Genomic DNA, 22,566 nt, shown 5'->3' with positions numbered 1-22,566 from the left:
CATAAAATCCGCTCTCAATTAACGTAAGAAAGAGAGGAGCATGGGGGACCAATGGTCAGCGCTTAGGCATTGACTGCTATATAGAGGGCGCAAGTAGGTATAAGTAGTGCAGAGGGGCTTCAAGGGGTTGTGCAGGGTTGAAAGAAAAGTATGCCCCCCCCCCCCCCCCTCAACTAATTTCCCCTTTTCTATGCATGTTAAATCATATTTTGAAGACAGTGGAGTATCTAACAGCACAAATTCCTGTCTTGATTTTACCAAATAATATAATATTCTGCTTTTTATAGCGCTTCAATACAAATGTCTCGAAGCGCTTTACAGATATACTATTACCCCGGTCATTGGATTCAATACTTGCCCAAAGCTTTTTACAAAAGCTCACAACTTATAAATCCACATCTCATCTTACTTGTCCAAAACAGGGCTTACATCGTATTGTATCTAGAATACAAATATATCTATTATTTACAATCACTTTTCAGTCAGCCATTATATACATGAAAACTTGAGGTTCATTTCGTTATCAGGTGTTACATCTATGGTCAAAACTGAGCTTTGAAATCTACAAACTTACAACAAACATAAATTATTTTTTAGTCAACTTTTTATACCATAACTACAATGTATCTACAGTACATGTGTATTTCTCAGCCAAAATTGCCAGTTGACATCATTCTAAAATTGGTCTCCTAAATGTGAGATTGAACAGGCCATACATTACGATACAGTAGTCCTACTGAAAACTGAATTTCAAAGCTTTTATTGACAAGGCTATTTCGTTAATTAAAAAGGTGTCTAAATTTGTTACACTGGTCTAAATCGGTTTCATTTCTGAATTTGTACTCGTTTACAGAATTTTATAACTGGTCTTACAAAAATATTAATTGTAAACTCTTACTTCACTATCAACCATGTGTCCTTCCTTTTATTCTTTTTTCATTTCTTTTCTTTCATTTTCTGTTCCTTTTTCATTCTACTCCTTTCATATCAATTTCACTACTGAATGTCTAAATTTTGTATTTGCCTATTTTGCATCATGCTCTTTGCATGTATCTTAAATGTTGCATTTTTATTTGTAAATTAAAGATGTATCAGCTTTGACTTTGAATATTTTATCAAAAAGCCTTTTTAATTCAATTCAATAGCTTTGATTGGTGTCACAGCACCTGTAACAGTCAGCCATACCTTATCCATACAGACTTCAGGAGATCAATTAGGGAATGAATCATTCAAAACTGGACGAGCCATTAACAAAAATAATTCTCAGGCCTCTTAATATACACGTAGCACATAATCTTTCCTGTAAACGCTTCAAAATATACAATCTTGGGTTTGTTTTCTATACATTCAAAATGGCAGCAAAAAAACCAGCAAGTCAAACTTTAGTTGCAGCATAGTAGTTTCAGACAGGCCAGTATAAAACCTAAAAAACATAGAAGACACGTCCAAACATTAAAAGAAGTAGTCAAGATTAACACATTTAAACCTTGAATGACCACATACATGTAGGAGAGTAATAGACAGGTTTCTATTAAGTTAACATCTGTTAGTGACTACCTAGACGCTTCCAAATAGCTTTAACTTAAGCTAGATGTAATTATGGTGCTGCATGAATGAATTCTTCCTAGTTAAAATACATCCAGCTTGGATAGAAACAAATAAAATTAAAATTGTATCCTTTTGGAGGCAGGCAAGTGTTTGAACTCACAGGTAATCTGAAATTCAATTGAATAAAGCACTACACAACAATCCTATCTTTAAAAATAGAAGATATTAATGGCCAATTTAACAATGAAACAATCATTACAAGTCAACAGGGAAGACTCATTTGGGAATGGGAAACTTGGTGGCATACAAGGGGTTATTAAGGACAAGTGTCAGGATGGAAAAGGGTCAAGTAATTCAATACATCTTCAGCCATCAGATGCAATCTCAATCCCTCTACCAACACTGTCAGGTAAGTTGAGCAAGACGCACACAAAGTCCATCGTCCACATTGAACCTGTGATCCTAGATCCTGGATCTGAAAAAGCCCACATAAACTAAAGCCTATCACTGTGAGGTCTGGACTTATAGAGTCCAGACCTTCTTCAGTAGGCCATCACTCGATCCATTGTGTCTCTGTGATGTTTGGTGTATCATTGTAAAACACTGAGAAAGCAGCACAGAAGGGCAGCACACAGTCTGTCAAGAAGTCGTAGGACCAGTTAAAATCCAAGACAGGGTCTACTACTCCAGAAGTAGACCTGGATCCATTGTGTAGCCACTGATGTGTAATGTATCAATATAAGACTCTCGATGTAAGCTGGCCAGCAGTGGTAGTTCAATCCAGATCACGGTCTAGACCTGGATCTATAGTCTAGGATTGACGTATCATTATAAGACTCTTAGTAGGCCTGCCATGAGCGCTGCACTAATGGCAGCTGTAGCAGGAACAGTCACTATCCATGCGATGATGATGTTTATAAACAGACGCCATTGCACCGTCGCTGCAGATCTCACCTTCCCGATAGCTACGACTGATCCTACCTTGCAGTGGGTTGTGCTGATAGGTATACCAATGTTAGATGCTAGCAGAACAGTAGCAGCGGCTCCTAGCTCTATACTAAACCCACTGCAATCAAAACAAAACGATACAAAGTCAATATATTGATTATCATACACTCTCAGGAAGGAAGAGTAAAGAAATAACCGCTAGGCTATGCATGCATTACAACACAAACAAATTTTGATCTCCAAATAAATTGGCATGTGTACTGAACTCTGAATGCCGAAATGTAGTCGTACAATCAAAAACAATGTTTCTAAATGTCCCACAGACAATAGTTCAGGTTAATCCAAATAAACATTCACAGTTGGTTTATGCACAATAACTAACAATAAGTGTCCACAAAATCTTAAGTCCCATTAGCGGTGATGAACATTCAAACACAGCTTATACTAGCTGTGCATAGAATTCGCTTAGATTCAGCTTGCTGCACGCTAGCTATTCCTGTTTTTTTTCTGGTTCATATCACGTCTGATTGATACACGTCTATATCTGTAAACCCAATTACACACACACACACACACACACATCTGATGCTCTTCCAAGTTGAAGAGAAGGGTAGAAAGAAATTTAAAAGGCCTGAATTTGACACCCAAAACATAAAAAAGCCGGAATTCCGGCAATTGCCGGAAAATTGGCATCCTTGATATATGCCTCTAATGGATTTGGGTTGGAATACTGCCAAACCCGACAATTTGCAGTTAAGCTTACAGGAAACAGATAAAACAGTTGCTACGGTTACCTTGATGGTGTTATAGGTGTAAGGTTAGATCCTACAGTCTCAATGACCCTCCGTCCTAGCAACCATAGACCAATGGTAATCCCTGCACCCCCGTAGACCAGGATCCATATAGGTGTTCCAGACTTCTGGTCTACGTTACCGTTCGCATAGATAGTCCACAATGCTACCAAGGGACCAATGGCATTGCTGCAAGATACAAGGGAGAATAAAATCATACGTGCTCAAAGCAACAACTTGCAAAGGACAAAACAAATCACTCATCTTCAATATGGGGAGCGTTTCACAAAGACTACTTTTTGCTCTCACCATTTCCTGGTATTTTTCTTTCAAGGAACGTACCAATCATGGTCACAGATCTACAGAAATTATGTCTTTTGATGATTCATTATTGAAGGAAAAAATTTTATCCAAAGATTATGGTGAGAGCAAACAGCGGCATGAATGGCCTGCCATAGTCAAGTGTAACCTGAAGTTGATTTTAGTCTTTGTAAAACACCCCCATGGACTACTGTTTTTTTAACTTTCACTATTTCATTACATTTTTTACACAAAAATTGTATAAACCTTAAGATAAAACTCTATGAAGAATGCAGAGAAATTGTTTATTTCAATCACTTGACAATGGCTCGTTAAACTGATCTGAAGAGCTAATTTTAAGACAAATATGCCATCTGTGTTTTGTGTGCATTTTCCCTCAAGTGTTTGTTTTTTTCTACGGTATCTGGATATTTGAAAAAGAATCCTTTAATCATTTGTTACCTAACATCATTTCATGTGCAAATGAGGCAAATACAGCTTAGTAAACTAGATGACAGACAGACATTTCATCATAACTATAATGATTTGATAGTTACCTAACATCGTTGCCACCATGTGCGAATGCAGCAAAGATGGCGGATAAGATCTGTAGAGGAGTGCATAGCTTAGCAACCACCGGATGGTCTTTCACACTCTTCCAGGCTTCTGATTCTTGCCTACTCTCTCCTTCAGTAGAATCTTTGCTTAGCAACCGCTTCCATTTGCCAGTATTGAGCTTTCCAAAGCGAGTGCAGTGCTTGGTATCAGGCGAGCTGGTCATTGACGAAGGACCTAAAACAGACACGACAAGAATTAATGATACCGAGGTTGATCACTAGTCATGCAATTAGAAAAAATACAATTTGCTGCCTAGCTGTACCCATCAAGAGATATTATAACAGTCATATTGACCCCACAACACCTAACACTCCATGTATTAAATACTTTGACCCAATACTTTGATCCGGCTACTTTGTAGCGGAGGCATAACAAAAATCAGGAACCGATATAAATAGGAAAATGAACATGCCTGGAATAAACACCATCCTAGCTCTACACAATGAGAAGACTCACCTGAACTAATCATACTATCTTGCTCCACTGGAACAGCAGCTTCATTCTCTTCCTTCATCTTCCCATCCACTATCTCAACATCAATACCTTCATCTGACAGGGGTACTACAACAAAGAAAAGGACAAGAAGAGTTAACCAAACAAACATCAATACCTTCATCTGACAGAGGTACTACACCAAAGAAAAGATCACAAAGAGAGTTTACCAAACAAACTTAGATTTGTCACTTTCCTGTGTCACCAAACTCATATACCATTACACAATAAATCCTCATACACAGTAAAAAATAATAATAATAATAATACAAATAATAATAATAATAAAAATATATAAATAAATAAAATATATAAAAATAATAATAATAATAATACAAATAATAATAATAATAATACAAATAATAATAATAATAATAAAAATATATAAATAAATAAAATATATAAATGAATAAATAAGTAAATAACAAAATATTGCAGCAAAATAAGTCCATTTTACATGAAACTACCGGTAAACAAACAAGTGGGGAAAGAAAAAAGAATTAGATGTACACACAACAACCCTTAATAGCATAATCACTTCACCCGTTTGTTTTAAGATATATCAACAAAACAACCCTTAGCATATCACTATATCTGTTTGTATTAAGATATATATATATATCTCAACAAAAATTACACATCTTTCATGTGTAATCTAGCTAATCAAGATAAAAATCTGCTTCATAATTTGCAAGGACATTTTATGTTCAGAGTTTCAACCCATTCAAACCCCCAATCAGCAGAAATATTGTTTAGAAAGTAGCCATTTAAAGCATTTATAAGGTGAACAGCAATATGCTCTCTTTTTTTCTTTTCTTCTCCACCTTTCTTTAAACTTGTTTGAGTATTACTAATAGAAAAACGATGTGTTTATACCAGTCTGTTATCACAGGACTAGACTAATCATTATCATTTACATTCAAGTCTATATCAACAAATCCCAGTAAGCTTACAAAGCACACAAAGAGGCTTGTTCTTTGGAACTGATAAGTGTCTACCTACAAACAAATAATTAAAGCAGCAATCTGTAAGCAGAATCTCTTTGAAGTCTTAACGATCAATCTATAGGCCTGTTTTCACTAGCTCGAGATTGCCAAATATCCCGCTATTTGAACTATCCCGATCGCAAACTATCCAGCTAATTTGCGTCTTCATCAGACCAAGGTTGCAATTAGCAGGATATTTGGTTGGGATTGTCATCTCAAGATATCATGGGATAGTTTGCAAAATATCCACTATTTGGCAAAATATCCCGCTATTTGTCCTGTGCGTCTTCACCAGACCGAAGACTTGCACTTTGCGCAATCGCTGAGCAAAATATCTCGAGCTAATTTCTCAAGGTCGAGTTTCAAGTTTCGAGGTCGAAGCTCGAACTGATGAAGACGCAATTTGTAACTTCGGGATTATTTCCCAAAGCAGAAATAGCAAACATCTCAAGCTAATTTCTCAAGGTCGAGTTTCAAGGTCGAATCTCGAACTGATGAAGACGCAATTTGTAACTTCGGGATTATTTCCCAAATCAGAAATAGCGGGCTAATTGGCAATCTGGAGATGATGAAGACGCGCCTTATGTTTCTTGAAGCTTCTTGAAGTGCTTATATTGTCTGAGGGGATCTTCACATGTATTACCATCTGCTACCTTGATAAACTTAAAGATCCTATGTCTGATGAAAATACAACTTGATATGAATGGAAAACTGAATGAATGTAGAATACAAATATAAAGGAATAATTTTTTTTACCCTTTCATTATAGCACAAAAGCAAATTAAACCCACAACTTCCTAACCCCTTCAAATTAGGGGTCAACAGGGGTCATATTTGCAGCAGTTACGATGACGGCACAGGTCTTTAACCTCGTAAAACTATGGTTTAGTAGAGCATGTTTAGGTAATAATAATCTCATACCTAGACATTGTCATAAATATACATGTACATGTAGGTTGAAGTTGGATCATTTATTGCAAGAGTGACAAAAAACACCTCTTACTATAAAATAAATGTGATCCTTATTTCATGACTCACTCGCTCTATGATAGCAAACTCTAATCATATCTTTCCAATGTTGATTTCAAAGGGGGACGACACTACTTTTTTCTACTTGCCCCCTCTATATAGCCAACAATGCCTAAGCGGTACCCATTGGACCCCCATGGTCCCCTTTTTCTTATGTTAATTGAGAGCTGATTTGAAGAGATAACCACTTGCCAGGAAGGTCTAATTCCTCCTGGCCAAACTAGTGCAGATCTATAGGCTTTAACCCTAATAAGGCCGGGGGGGGGGGGGGGGGGGGGGGGGGGCCATTATGGCCCCCCCCCCCTCCACAATTTTTCTGATTGCTCAGGAACGCATGTGGATGGCGCCCCGCCGCTCGCTGACTTTTTTCTTTCAAGCCTTGCGCAACTTTTAAAATAATTTTTTTGAAAATCGGACCTACGGTTACAAGGTCACGTGACCTTTTGTCCTTGCATGTCAGCCTGAAAATCGCTCATTTTCGTGATTTGTGTACAAAACGTATGGAAAAGTCATTTTTCCTAAAAACAGATCAAACATGGGTTATTGGGTCTTGATTAAAGTTTAGGTGGTTTTTTTGGGAGTCAAAATAGTTGAATTGTAGTAAAAGATGAAATAAAACAACAAAAACAATGAAATACATAAGTTAAAAAAACAATGAAATACATAAGAAATTATCAAAACAAGGGATAACATAAGAAATAAGCTGGCTCTTCCAAATTTTTTGTCGTATTATTATTCAGAATGGTCTAATGAATATATCTAGTGAAAAAGAATGCTTAAATATGAATAATATATGATTTATGGGTAAAAATGTGATTTTTATGACTTTATTTGCATAAATTACCATACATATGCAAATGAGTGAATTTTTCAAAAAATTGAAATTATCATATTATTCTTTACACTTTACTTGACATGCATGCAAATTTTCGCGGCGATCGGCCGCTTCGCGGCCGAGATCTTAAGGGGGGGGGCCATAATGGCCCCCCCCGGCCCTACTAAGACTTCAAATAGCCCGGCCCTATTAGGGTTAAGTAAACACCTACTTTGAAGTGGTCTACATGCAGAGACAAACAAGATTAACACTTGAAAGTCTTTACATAAAACAAATGAAAACAGATTAAAGCTTGAGACTGGTTTGGGGTCTAAGCTACAGTACAAACTGATGCTAATACTAACAAATACTAGTGGTTTGTTGGTTATTTTGCTGCATGAAAATGAGATTCCCTTTCAAATTTGATGTGGTTTTTCTTTCTTTTTTCTTCCTTTTTTGGGGTCATAAGTTCTAAAGCTCTTGTTGAGACTTCCGGAGCTATGTCAGAGGTAGTTTAAAACTTTTCAGAGTGAAACTGCTCACACCTCTGGTTTAATTTTGTATTCATTTTAAAAGAAAGTTAAACCCTTGTGAGACTTACTTTTAACATCTGTGTCCATTTTGACCTCCTGTAGGTCATCACTGCGCGTATACGTTGATGTCTCGGATAAAACTACATAAAGAAATAATCATCAATATACATTAGGTGAAAAACATACAATACTGCAGGAGATTCAAGCGACACAGAATCCCTCTTTTCACAGGGCAAATACATCACTACCTACTAAACAAAACAAAAGTAGCATCAAGACACAAGCATGCTTTAAAGGGATCGTTTAACAATGTTAAATCTGAGATACACGGCCCTACATGTTATCATTGTCTCAAATATGGTGTAATATTGAAGCCCTAAAAAAATTGCGCTTCAAAATGATCAAGAAGTGCCTCAAAAAAGTAAAAATCTTTGAGTGACTGGTTTTACCATACTCGTTTTCTCCAATAGACTGTAGTGTTATGAAAACCGTTCAGCGAACGGTTTTCAAAATTTGAAATTACAATCATAAATATCTTGATAATCAGACAGGCGATCGGCTTGTAAAAGTTGTGGGGTTCCTGACTTACCTAAAGGTTTATAATTATACTTGCAGCATGAGCTAAATCTAGAATTTTATTTCAGAATCTGAGACAAAGTTACCAGATCCCTTTAATGGAAAATTTCAGAATTTTTTTGTAGATAATATATACTGTTCAATGGTGGCTGAAAGAGAGCCCTGTATGTTTGTAAGTGGGTTAGGCCAATGACATCTACATGTACTTGCTTTCGTGTCACACAATGTCACCTTCCTCTAAAATAAGAGCATCTTTATGTTCCAAAGATTTCTTATGTTACATCTATTAGAATGTGTATTTTTTTTTTTATAGAGTTTATAGTGATACATAAAATCATCTGAGCAGCAGTCATCCAATTTGATTGGCTTATTTGGGACGTGATGTGATGTCAACAATTATCTGTTGAACTGTGCTGAACTGGCTTTTGTTTGTACACAATATATACAAAAAGAAGAGAATAACAAGGATATAGGTAAGGCACATAGCAGAATATGGATAAAACATATCGAGACATATGTTACAAAATATTATTTGTTTATTAAAGTTCTTTTAGTCACGTCTGCTTACCATAGAAATAAAACATGATCAACATTATCGAGACATACCGGGTTGATACAAAGTATTGCTTGTTCATTAATTATTTTAGTCACGCCTGAATAACATAGAAATTAAAAAAATTGAGACATATATGATACAAAATATAACTTGATCATTAGCTCTTTTGTCACGTCTGAATACCAATTATAGTACAGACTTTGATCATTGTAGAATTATTGCAATTTAAGCTTCGAGGCAAAAATGTTTGCTTTTTATCAATAAACCTTTTAATTTATAGATCTAAGTCCAAACTCACACTGCAGAATGTTAGATAAGTTCTAACCCATAGAGCTGTCTAAAGGTTGGCTCTTCCTCCTCAACATTGGCAACAAAAATCTGTAATTTACATCTATCATTGTTTAAAAACATAAAATGTTTAAAAATGAGAATTTCAAAAAATCAACAAATTGCCAATTGAATTGGTACATGAAAAAAGGGATTACAATAATCACTCTCTCTGCATTGCCAATTTACAGACTTCAATGATCATTTTTTGTTTTTATTAAATTGCTTTTATTCATGAATGGCAAAATGTACTACAACAGAAATAGACTCAAATCTTACTACAGTGATTCATGTACAATTAAGAACATTCTGGATCAAAAGATTAAAATAATACGTCTCGAAGCTGTTACAAACTGTACCTTGAAGTTGTTTCCTCCACCTTGGTACCAAGAAGAAGAAGACGATAAGACCAGTTATGATACCAACTCCAAAACTCAGAATCATGACCCCCCATACTGGGATGACATGAAGATACAGCACTGGAAACAAAAACAGAAAACAAAATAATTATGTTCCATGATTGTGATGGAACCAAACAAACTGCATAACAAGCTTTGTTCATAATTCCTTTTTTACAATTAACTGTAATCCTATCTGTGAAATTTTAACATTAGCAGTGTCCTAGTATTCAAATTATGCAAGGAAACCCGTTTATATTCTAGACTTTGCTGTCAGACACTATTGAGTGACTGACTGACATTTGTTTTCCTTTGGTAATAACATACATGTACATGAAATGAGTTGTAAAGGGTACATGAGCATTTGTCTACATCAATAACCCACTTCTTGTGATGGCCAAAATTAAACTGACTGAATCTTTGTGCAGCACATAACGTACGACCATGCGGTACAATGGTCTGAAATTCAGACTATTACTTAGGTGATCGCAATCACTTTAGTAGATTTGACAACTAATGGTCGTTATTTTCCGACTAAAAGCCATTTTCAAATGCTTTCGTTTTGAGGTAAGTTCTAAATAACTATTGTCTTTCAATTGCTGTTGGAATTTAACCTTTTTATTTTGTTTGACCTGCAAATGGGACATTTAAAGGACCTTTAAAGGAATCGTTTAACAACGATAAATCTGAGATACGCGGCCCTACATGTACGTGTTATCAGTGTCTGTAATATGGTTGAATATTAAGCCCAAAGAAAATTGTGCTTCAAAATGATCAAGAAGTGCCTCAAAAAAGTAAAAAATCTTTTAGTGACCTGTTTTACCATACTCGTTTTCCCCAATAGACTGTAGTGTTATGAAAGCTGTTTGGCAAACGCAAAATTTGATTTCGGTTTTTCAATCATAAATATCTTGATAATCAAACAGGCTCGTAAAAGTCGTGGGGTGCCTGACTGACCTAAAGGTTTATAATTATCATTGCAGCATGAGCTAAATCAAGGATTTGTTTGAGAATCTGAGACAAAGTTACCGGATCCCTTGAAGGCTGTAATGATCTACGGTCACTGACTAGAACAAGACCAACTTACTTTCAGGTCCATCAATGAAGATTGATATACAGTTGAGGATGAGAACAAGAGCATAGAAGAACGGAAGAACTCTCAGACCAGGCTCAAGGGGATTCTCCTGTAATCAAATCAAGTTAAACAATCATTTAAACACAAAATCATATTAAAGTAGTTCTAAAGTTTTGTATTCAGGCTTAAAGCTTACTTTGAGAGTGATTGAATTCCATTTTGTGAGAAATAATATAATAATAATGTTTTATTTACCCAGGGTAGCCACTTCAGTTATGAAACTGCTCTTCCAGCGGACCCTGCATAACATAATATGTTATTACTACCCTTCTCCAATCTAATATGCTGAGCACCTAGCTAGAAGGCAGAAGGTCCCATTGTTATAAGTCTTTGGTATGACTCGGCCGGGATTCGAACCCAAGACCTCCTGTTCATGAGGCGGGCGCTCTAACCACTGAGCCACCATGCCCGGTATATAAGGTCAAGATAGTTTGAATCTGTTATCAAGTTTGAAGCAGAAGCTCAACAATTACATGGGTCTGTATTAAACCCATGACCCCATAATGTGGAATTCAGACCCCTAATATGCTTCAGAAGTTCAACTATCAACTCGTTTAGTTGACATTTTTGAAGGGAGCACAAGCTCACAAACCCTACCTTTTTTCAGACCCCCTATTAAAAAAGAAAGTAACAGTCAAGTAGTACTGAGCCCTGATAAATTTTGAAAAGTTGTTTATTCAGACTTGCCTAAGGATTTATCTTTCAACTTTTCCACCATGGCCCATATACTTAGAACTTTGCTGAGCTACATGTAGTTGTCAACAAATTACAAAGCTTATACATGTACATATAGTACAAGCTTATTCGACAGCCAGGCTTAGTAAAGCAAGGCACACGAATATGAGCCCCGACCTCTACACAAAACGTCACAAACCCATCATATGAATTCCCTTCTCAATGCACACATGTATCGTTCTCATTGGCGTAATGCTGCCTGTAATACCAATCTCAGTAATAACAGACTGATAATAAACCAATAAAAAAAAATTGCATTATCATGATTCAGACATTAGCAAAGAGTGTGTACATTTTACTGGTTGGTTAGCGTCTGTATGACCTTGTGACTAAGGTATTACATCACATGTATCGTTGATAGCCTAGTCTCACATCAAGCTGCCATTGTGTATGAGCGACATGTATGTTAAAGGTAAACACATTTGAAATGGTCACAGAAGTAGTTGCATTGTTGATTTTTCTGAAGAGTGTTAGAAAAATCTAACTAAATGTCTTACAAAAATATGATCCACGATGGGTAAGGAAACACTGACAAATTGCTTTACAATGAGAATAACAAGAACTCTGTCTGTACAGCAATCAGGGCTGAACATTACAAATTAGGCTCCTTTAGATATGGTGCAGTTCCCCCCCCCCCCACCTCCCAACCTGCTACAGTTTGTTTACATGTAATTGAATGGCAACAAAGGTCCATACTGGGCTCTGTGTTATAGAATACAGGATTGTGATGAGTATTGCACTTTACGTCACAACAGAACAAAATGCAGCGGTTTTGCTGCATCAGCATCTCTGAACAAGGCTTTTATCTGCAGTACCAGAGCCATCATGAACATGTAACTAGAGGCCTGTCCTCATCAAACCAAAGTTGCAAAATATTAAACCCGCTATTTTCAGACCCAGGATATTTTCCCAGAGCTTGGAATTAGGGAAATTGCGTCCTCACCAGACCAATACGCTCATCACAAACTAGGGGGCTATTTTGAAAACAAGACCAATATTTCTTGGAATATTTTCTCGACCAAATAGCCCGCTAATTGCAACTGCAGGCTGATGAAGATGCCAATTACATTGATGGCTAATTTGAGATCGGGCTAATTTGAGATCGGGCTAGTTAAAAATAGCGGGTTATTTTGCGACTTCTGTCTGATGAAAACCGGCCACAACAACACTGTCACCCCATACAGACTTGTTTCCCATCATATTTGAACTGCTTATAAAACATAAAGGTTCAGAGACATTACATTGTACCTTTAATGATCCATGGGTTGGAGCAGTAAACTAAATGATTGGCCTTTCCAGTGGTAAACAAAGATGGATCTTGTTTTAAAGGTCATAGCATTCCAAATTTGATATGCTTCACCATTACATGAACCCTCCCTAACACTACTTGCTCAATTCATACCAAGTCACTACACTTTACAGGTGTAAAGTTATTCAGGTTATTGTATTAAACAGAGATAGGGGGTTCAATTTTGAAAAAGTATGAAACAAACAAAAAAGTAACAGAAAAAAAGAAAGGAAGCAAAGAAAAAGGTGGAAATCTCACAAAATGACAACCAAAAAATAGGGTAGGAGATCTGGACCCATGAGATGAACCCCCCCCCCCCCCCCATCCGCGACGAGTTTAGCATAATCAAAATATTTCTTCAGAGAGAAAAATTTTATATGACCATCTGTATATGTGTATGTTTATCTTCTACTCAAACTTGTCTCCTTATTACCAGTGAGGTACCAGTGAGGTAACAAATTAAACAAAATTTAAGTACTCATACTATGATCTCTAAGAAATACAATTTCTTTAAAAAACATTGATTTTATTTTGTGGAGACCAATAACCCCTTCTTCTTCTTCCAAGAAAAGTGCTGCTTCAAGGCCTTGAAGATTGCGCACCTTTCCCCACACAATCTAATTTCAGTAAATTTTTGTTCACACACGATGCAGTAACCTAGTTTAATCTCAACGAAACTGCAGTGAGATATAAAACTCATTGTACAAACAAGTCAATAACACATAGAGGTGAAAAGAAATAGTGAGTGACTGTCCCATGCTAAGCAAGGCCATTGTGTAATTATCTGTCTGTGCATTGTAAGATTAAGAGATGCGCAGTCTAACAGGCTTTTGTCACTTTGTTACAGCAGATTTGAAGTCAGCTCACCAAGACATACGCGGACACGGTTGAACAGACTGAAAGCAAAAGGAGCTGGTATATTCGCCAGCTCTCTTACTGCATGTGACAGCCATGTGATACAATCAACCTGCACACACACCAATACAGCATGTTGTAATCACGACAATAACTTTCTCATCTTGTAGATTACACAACGTAACCATGATTCAACAGATTCAAGACCAGATAATCTCAAACTATTCATGCTTTGCACCTATTTGGGATTTTTTTTTTTTGTCGTTTCTTCACAGAGGGGTGTTATGAAAAGAAAAAGAAATTATGAAAAGCTAATTAACTGTTTATTATTTTCTTGAAATGCTCAACAAAACGTTAGGTAGTGATGACGAAAATGGCAAAAACAACAATAGCCATGACAATTTCAAGTACTGGTATACATGTCCGGCAATGTGACAAAATCTTACGCTGTTCTAAGATTCTAAGAGCTGCAGCTTATGAAATCTTTTTGGAAAAACAAATTCCTCATGGAATTAATGATCAACTGTTTGTTTCAGATCCCAATCAAGTTAATTATACAGAGGCTAATTCTTCAAACCTGCATCAATTTTCCTTTTCACTCAGCTTGCCAAAGCTTTCAACCTCTTCAAGTGTCTCTCATGCACCTCCTGTATTCTATTCTTTTCTTACCTGTTTTTCTCTCTCTTTTTGTGCGTTTGCTTGTTTTGTTTGTTTTGTTGATTTCTTGTCTGTTTTTGTGGTGTTTCATTTTTGTTACTGTTTTATTTTTATGTTTGTTTTGGTTCTTTTAATAGGATGGATTTATAGCAAGGCTCAGTACTTTAGGGTTATTACACTGTATGTAGGATTTGAAGAAGAAAACAAATACTTCCAAATAACGAATCGTATTACTAATGATACGTACCTTGTCAATAACAATCTTCCTGTAGATGACAAAGATGATACTGGATACGAAACCAGACATGACCGGTGATAAGAACCAAGATCCAACTATAAATAAATACAAACATATCACAAAATCAATGCATGCCAAACACCATTGGACCTCAAAAATATACTTTTTTTTATCTACAGGAGTTCTTTTCACAACCTTTCACAAAAGAATCTAAATTACAATTTAATTTCTTGTTAAAGTACATCTTGCACAATCCAATTCCATTTAGTTAAAAGACAGTTCTAGAAAGGAAAATAAATTACAAAATAGAAATCATGTCAAGGGAATACAAATCTCAAAATTGGAAGTTAAATGAGTTTCAATGAAATTGAACCAACATCCTAATTCTAATTGCTGTTAATATTTTACTTATTTATGTTATTTATTATATATGTCTACCGGTATTTTATCTTTCTACTGCTTCAACTCGAGTAAATACTCAAAATGAAATCTATCTCTCTCTTTTTTTTGTCATTTTCATTTCTCAATCTTCCTCTTCATCTCTTCATCTATGTCACCCCACCCCCTCTTTCTAACTCTCCCTCCCCCTCTCTCCCTCCCCCTCCAACTCTCCCTTCCCCCTCCAACTCCCCCCCCCCCCCCCCCCCCCCCCCCCTCTCCCTCTCCCTCTCTCTCTCTTTATTTCAATCTTTGTTTAATGTAGCTTGGCTAAGATAGGAGATAAAGAATACTTACCAATGAATCCAAATTGTTTCCAAGCAATGCCTTCCAACTGAAAGACAACAAGATGAAATCCCAGCATAGCTCCCACAATGCTGTGTGTTCCAGAGACTGGCATCTTCAGCCATGTAGCTAGCAGCAACCAAATACAAGCACCTGCAAGCCAAAAATAAAAATTACTTTTCATTCATGGGTGCAGACCTGCCAACCTCTGGAGTTCAAAAACTGTATTCTTTAGTGTCAAAAGTTGTATTTTACTGACAAAAGTTGTATTCTTGAAAATAAACATGGATTTTTACGCGGATCAATGCCTCTTACAGTTTCTACCTACAGGAAGAATTTTTTTATTGATCATTGGTTGAATATGCATTATTTCGTCACGACTGGTGTGTTCGATGAACCAATAAACATCCCCAAATTGCCGATGTGAGATGCTTGTAGGATACTTTACAGGACAGAATGGACATTTTGCCAGGACGCACACACAAAATATTAATTTTTAAAAAAAAATTAAAAAAAAAAAAAAAAAAAAAAAATGTTTTTTTTTTTTTTGAAAATCGTGGCAGGTCTGTGGGTGCTCTTTTACGTCCAAAGTTAAAAACAAATTTCAGATTTGTTATTGTCCTTTTACCAGGGTTCTCCTTTTGTTGTTGTTGTTGTTTATCTCATTGCTGTTTGTATTTGTTTCAGTGAGAGATGGACTGTCTAATGCTCCTGTTCATATACTGTACTAAGGCTGTGCACAACAGTGTAATGAGGTACCCGAGTACACTCCCAGGCTCACAAGCGAATACTCAAATATTCGGACGCCATGCTTTTTTATAATTTTTTTTTTAAAAAATTAATTTTTTTGATTTTATGATTTTTTTTTTTTTTTTGCCACTACCATACCACTCGGCAGTTTCCCAGGTCCCTCCCAAAAAACGCATGCAATTTTACTTTGAGTTGCAGTTGAAGGCGCTGATTTAATAAGAATAATAACAGTAAACAATGCTGTTTTAAAAACCAAAGATGGCAGAATAATCCATTTTCCTCCCAAGTCCAAACAGAAATCTGGACATTTGGTCCCAGTTTCTAAAAGGTGAGTTTGACAGTGCTCGAGTTGGGAAACATTTTTACCGACGGTACCATGCCAGCCGCTGCCGCTCTCCCTGGCACGGGTGAGCGTGGGCCTGGACATTTTTTAATTTTTTTTTATTTATTTTTTTTGCGGCCGAAAATTCGGGTACGAGAAATTGTACCCGAGTAGTTGTCAACCGTGCGGGTACTCGAGCATTCGACTACCCGTCGCAGCCTTATACTGTACATACAGTGTATAATACGGTCAAACCAGCTTTAGTGACTACAGTACATGTACCTGTCTACAAAGACAATATTTTCTGTTTCCTGTGAAAATGGTTTCTCATTCAATCATTTATTATTATAGGTACCAGTCCTACACATAAAGACCACCTGCCTAAAGAGACCACTTTTCTTGTCTCCCTTGGGTGGTGGTCTTTATAGACAGGTTTCACTGTATACCCATATCACTGACTTGCAACTTGACAAAAAAGTAACCTGAAGGTGACCTTGATATTTCAGGGCTACGCAAGTAACGCAACTCAAATATAAATATGAGCCGCATGATATTATAAAAAGAAAACAAACACTACAGAAAAGATCAAATTTGATTAGAATCATGGCAAATAGGCATATCTCGTTTTCTCAAGCCATTTTGCAAACAATAAAAAATATAAAGGTATTCAACATTTTTTTTCTTCTGTTTTCTTCTTGTCTTTCTTTTCATGTAATGAGCTAAAGGGCCCCAAAAATATAAGTACATGTTTATGATATATTCAAACATATTCATTCAGGCTTGTCAACAAGTTTGAAAGTGTACAGTGTGCATAGCATTCATTTCATCTTTCTCTCTTTATCAACGTTGAGTTTCAAGACACAATGTTAACAAGAGGTTTCTAAAGAGGGTTTAATGAATATGGAGAATAACCAAAGGTTGTTTTATTTAAAACTGTTTCTTGGATAATCCAAAATGTTAACAATGACCCCTCTCCCCTCCCTCTATTCATTTCGTTCAATCCTGCCTCAGTTTCCAGAACAAAAAATTAATACATCAATCAAAGAAAAAAACAATTTTGTATAAAAGGTAAAACATTTTTCAAATTAATGTTTGAAGTTTTGTATCCAAACAAAAAGTACATCAATATAACAATAAAATGTGAATTGTTCACATTAAAAGGATAAATCGGACCAGAAAATAGCATTAAATGCTCATTGTTTCTGTGATTTATACAAAGCTTTGGTATTTTACACTAAATAAAAAGAGAGTATTATATAATAACATAATATTTACAAAAAGGCCAGAACCTGGGTTCAGAATATTTATTCTATTAACATTTGTTTTATGTAGAACTCACCTCCAAGGGCACACACTTGTCCAAGCATCAAGACCTCTTCCTGACCGTCATAGAGACCGACATCAAAGATACCTTTCCTGATCGTATCCGACACCTTGGCACCAAGCAACACCGCCCCAGCCGTCTCAAAGATAGAAGCTAACACACAAGCCCATGGTAGGGTCAGCACCTTAGCACCTACAGACGTAGCAAAGGAGTTAGCTACATCATTAGCTCCTAGACCACAAGCCAACATGAAAGACATGATGAACCCACTGATCAACATCCATAGAACGTCTCCCGTCGCCATCGAGGGATCAGCTGTCGTCATGCCCGTCCCAAAGAAACTGGTACTAGTCTCCATCTTTGCTTGGATCTACAGGGAGAAAATAAATCAAAAAATAATCGTATTAATAACTTGGCAAGCAACATGTCATCAGTAAAACATCAAGAATACTTGGTTCTTGAGCTCACAGCAAGCATTAAGCCCTGTCTAATAAACCTTTGTATACAACCAAATTTATCTTTACAATTTGCTCACAGCTACTCAAATACTTCAATTTCTGTACCATTTCAATATTCTTACCGGGTAGTTCTTATTGGCTAAAATTTTTGTAAAAAAAGACCCTTCATTAATTTCTCACAAGATTCATTTTACTAATGATTTTAAAATAAAAGATGTTCTTTTTCTTTACCTGGATCTCCTCAAATAAATGAGTTTTCCCTGAATTATTGAATCAACAAAATTGTTGCAAAAATGCAGGTGGACGTGGGTTAGCAATTGAAGAATTAGAAGAGCTCTGAAGATACTTGAGAAGAGCTCAATGAAAAACTTGAAGAACGATCTGGTAAACTAAAAAGTGCTCTGAATAACAGTTTATCTTGAAAAGAGCTTTGAAAACTGTAGGAAAGTTCTGACTGAAAATTTGAATACCCCCAAAAAGAGCTTTTAAAAAAATAGAGCTAGTGTGAGAAACCCCAAAACAGCTCTGATAATCTTGAAGAGAGCTCTGAAATTGAAAAGAGCTTGATATGAGCAACAACTGTCACTTAAATCAAGAGTTCCTCATTTACAATCTGATCATGTATAAATCCAAAAAGAGCTCCTATTCAAAGAGTATTGTATTGTGGCAGCCGCCTTGTTGAAACAATTTAGCAATTTATATTCTTACTCACAATGAAGCTAAACTAGAGAAGAGAATGATAAAAACTCGCTCCTGTCCGTCTTTCTCTCTCTTCAGCAGAATGGCACAAATGATCAAACCAGAACCAGAGCAATATCAAACCCAACCAACCAGGCCGGCCAGACAGACAGACAGGAAGACACAGGTCACATGACATCTATTCCACCAATCACAAACAGGATTGCTCATGCCACTCATGTCTCTCTCAAAGACAAAACTAGTAGTACAGGTGAAGAAATGATATTCTCATAATCTGTGACCCGGCCAGGCCAGGCACCCAGTACCTAATGTCTAAATGAATACATGCATAGGCCTAGTTGCAAACAATTTGAAATGGACACAACTCACAAGCACAACCACGACCATAATGTCACTAGAGTCTTAGAGATGACTGTGATCTGCAAACAATATGGCTGAAAACCTCTCCAAATCATTGCTGCATGTCATTGGCAATGGTATTAGTATCAGATCAAATTATTCTAAATATTAAATCAGATTCATTGTCATACTCATATAGACTAGAGTCTAGATCTACTCAAACTCGTAGTCAGACTTTCTTTTCTGTCTTTCTCTCTCCCTCCCTCAACCTTTCATCTTTCCAATTCTACATTCTGAGTTTCTTTCCTGCTGACTGCTGTGAAAAACATTCCTTAAAGGTAATATACAAAGTTTTGGTATGGGGTCATGAATTTGGTTTAAATGAACATATTGGAAGCATATGTGAGCCTACTATATTGAGTGATTGTTGTCACGGTTGAAATCGAGTCTAAAGTTATGAAATTATGAATATGAAACTATTTATGTTGTATACATTGTAGCTCCCTCTCAAGGTCAAGATATTAATTAAACCCTGAAACAATGTACATGTATCTTGACTAAAATCGACCGATTAGCTATTCCCGTTTGGTAATTACACTGTATATATCACAACTACATATTCTGAAATTGTCAGGGTCGCAGCTACCATTGTACGGCCGTAGGCACTATTTGAAATTTATCAACATTTCCCGGGAGCACCGGTAAATTTTTATATTCAATTTTTCTCGAAAGCGTTTTAGGGGCTAATATTTTTGGTGCTTATAATACATCCACAGGGGCATCCGATTATATACAAATTGTAAAGAATCACTATCCACCCAATTTTCATAATTTCCCAAAACTTTATATTACCTTTAAAGGTAATACAAAGTTTTGGTATGGCCTGGGGTCATGAATTTGGTTCAAATCAACATATTGGAAGCATATGCGATCCTATAATATTCACTGATCGTTGTCACAGTAGAAATCGAGTCTAAAGTTATTAAATTGTAAATAATACACTCGTTATGTTGTATAGCTCCCTCTCAAGGTCAAGATATTAATTAAGCTATACAATGATGTTTCTTGACCAAAATCGACCGATTAGCAATTCCCGTTTGGAAATTATATATATCACATCTAGACTACTTATTCTGAGATTTTCATGGTCGCAGCTACCATTGTACGGCAGTAGGCGCTAATTGAAATTTATCAAAATTTACCAGGAGAACCGGTAAATTTTCATATTCAATATTTCTCGAAAGCAGAAGTGTTTCAGGGGCTAATTTTTCTAGTGCTTATAATTCATCTACAGGGGCATCCAAATTTATCAAAATTGTAAAGAATCACTAGATCTATCCACCCAATTGTCAAAATTTCCCAAAACTGTGTAGATCTAGGCCCATTGCCTTTTTTAGAGTCTAGATTCTAGACCTAAATGTTAAAAAAGTGTTTACCGGTAGGCCTAGTCTATTACTTCTTTTGTTTAAAACTTTAAAGTTAACTTTTTCTCTGACTGTTCATTTTCAAAACAAACACTTGACTTATGAGGTCTATTGAATTCTATATAAAAAAATAAAATAATAAAAAGTACAAACAAGTCACGAAAATACAACATCAGCAATAACCAAGTCGGAAAAATAAATTTTCTTCAAATTTGACTAGGGTCTAGGTCTAGGCCTAGAGTCTAGACTAGACTAGACTAGATCTAAAGTTCAGTTGGGCCGAAATTCATCTTCTTAATCTCATGTTTCTAATTCTCAAGTCACTCAAGTCTTCAAGACTCGACTTTCACAAGATTCAAAAAGTCTCACTCTCAACTACGAATCCAACACATCATCAGCATCAGCATCTCAGTCAATTCTCAATCTCGGGATGCTGAGTTTCACTGAACTTGTTCGTTTCATTTGCCTTTTGGTCACAAGTTCACAACATATAGATCTACAGTACATGTATGTCGATCTAGACTAGGCCTCTATCATCATTGAAAGCCAGTTACTTTTACACACTTCGAATTTTCAAACATGCCATGATAGAATTTTATTACATTCCATCGTAGTTATTGACAAATTGATGATCGCGCGTAATGAAAATGTAACTACTCCGCACACGAACACCACGTCTTCACCACATGCAGACAGTGAAACTGCAACTTGCATAATTTGCAAGCATGTTCAACTGTTAATTTATAGTTTCTCTCAAATTAGTTTGCTTAGATTAAAAGATACTTAAATAATATTAACAAAAAATTATATCGTTTATTTACCTCTTGCCAACGTTGAGTATATGAACCTGCTGTAATGTTTAAAAAAAAGGTTATCCAGGGACACAGATTTCCGGATTTGTTTATCCTAATTCCCGTCCTTCTTCGCCGGCTAAAACCGCGGGAGACTAGTGGGGAAGGCGCGGGGTTGTTGATTGGTCGATTGCCTTGTCTCGGTATGCATGTGGTGGAGCAAGGCAGATTGGATCTTCCCAAAGTTTCACTCAGGCGCCCAGGCTAGGGTCCATGGTCCAACGTAGGATTTCTATGACAAGCTGCAACTGTAGGGAGGTTGGTCACCAGTCTTTCATTCATTCATCCTGCATCCCAACTCCATGTGATGTACATGTGATCGTCAGAGTAACAACAAAGAATGCGAGAAAGCTACGTAGATACGGCTAGTCTAGACATAACATACCGCTATATAATTATACGTACAGGTACACTTTTATTATTCGTTTGCTCAAAGGGGGGGGGGGGGGGAATAGAGCACCAATTTTTTATTATTTTAATCAACACTCCCCTCTTAAATACTGAGCAACAACACAAAATACCTAGTTTGTAGGCGGATGGGTTAATATTCTAAATTTCTTAAGTGTTAGGAGCCACTTGTGAGCCCAAACATATTGTCGGCAAATGTTGTGTTGAAGTCGAATAAATAAAAAATCAACTACGACACAACCAGCCGCGCCGATCCAGGGGTGGGGGGGGGGGCACGTCCCCCTCAATCCTTTTAGGTGGTATGTCCCCCTTAGTTTGCAAAAGTGCACACAAAAAATGCATAGCAAATACTGACTATAAAGACTTCAACACACTTTCAGGCTTTGCATGGATCGAGGGCCAACTCGGAGTGCAGCGTTGATGCACACATCTTCTCGCTCGTAC

General features: G+C 36.5%; 1 protein-coding gene across 1 annotated transcript; it reads right to left on the bottom strand.

Annotated features, from left to right (window-relative positions):
* Nucleotides 1–588: 588 nt before the first annotated feature.
* On the bottom strand, nucleotides 589–21,920 carry LOC115928059 (sodium-dependent phosphate transporter 2-like). The gene is made up of 11 exons (XM_030994690.1): nucleotides 21,685–21,920; nucleotides 17,959–18,313; nucleotides 15,560–15,700; nucleotides 14,834–14,919; nucleotides 11,004–11,100; nucleotides 9,878–9,997; nucleotides 8,128–8,199; nucleotides 4,662–4,766; nucleotides 4,145–4,379; nucleotides 3,291–3,476; nucleotides 589–2,614 (listed from the first exon to the last, which is right to left on the bottom strand). Exons 2-11 carry the CDS (start codon nucleotides 18,299–18,301, stop codon nucleotides 2,377–2,379), a joined length of 1,623 nt encoding a protein of 540 aa, XP_030850550.1. The 5' UTR covers nucleotides 18,302–18,313; nucleotides 21,685–21,920; the 3' UTR covers nucleotides 589–2,376.
* Nucleotides 21,921–22,566: the final 646 nt, after the last annotated feature.

The sequence above is a fragment of the Strongylocentrotus purpuratus genome, unplaced genomic scaffold (assembly GCF_000002235.5).
Source record: "Strongylocentrotus purpuratus isolate Spur 01 unplaced genomic scaffold, Spur_5.0 spur5_contig_851, whole genome shotgun sequence".
In the NCBI taxonomy this organism is placed as follows: domain Eukaryota; kingdom Metazoa; phylum Echinodermata; class Echinoidea; order Camarodonta; family Strongylocentrotidae; genus Strongylocentrotus; species Strongylocentrotus purpuratus.
Note: the sequence above shows the minus strand (reverse complement) of the source record. Positions and strands in the feature narration are given on the sequence as shown.

Excerpts from the sequence above, each read along its gene's own strand:
- LOC115928059 (XM_030994690.1), bottom strand. The coding sequence starts at position 18,301 with ATGGAGACTAGTACCAGTTTCTTTGGGACGGGCATGACGACAGCTGAT. Across the intron at positions 15,701-17,958 it reads ACAAGTGTGTGCCCTTGGAG|GTGCTTGTATTTGGTTGCTG; the intron begins GTGAGTTCTACA and ends TTTGGCTTGCAG. Across the intron at positions 4,767-8,127 it reads AATGGACACAGATGTTAAAA|TACCCCTGTCAGATGAAGGT; the intron begins GTAAGTCTCACA and ends TCTTTGTTGTAG.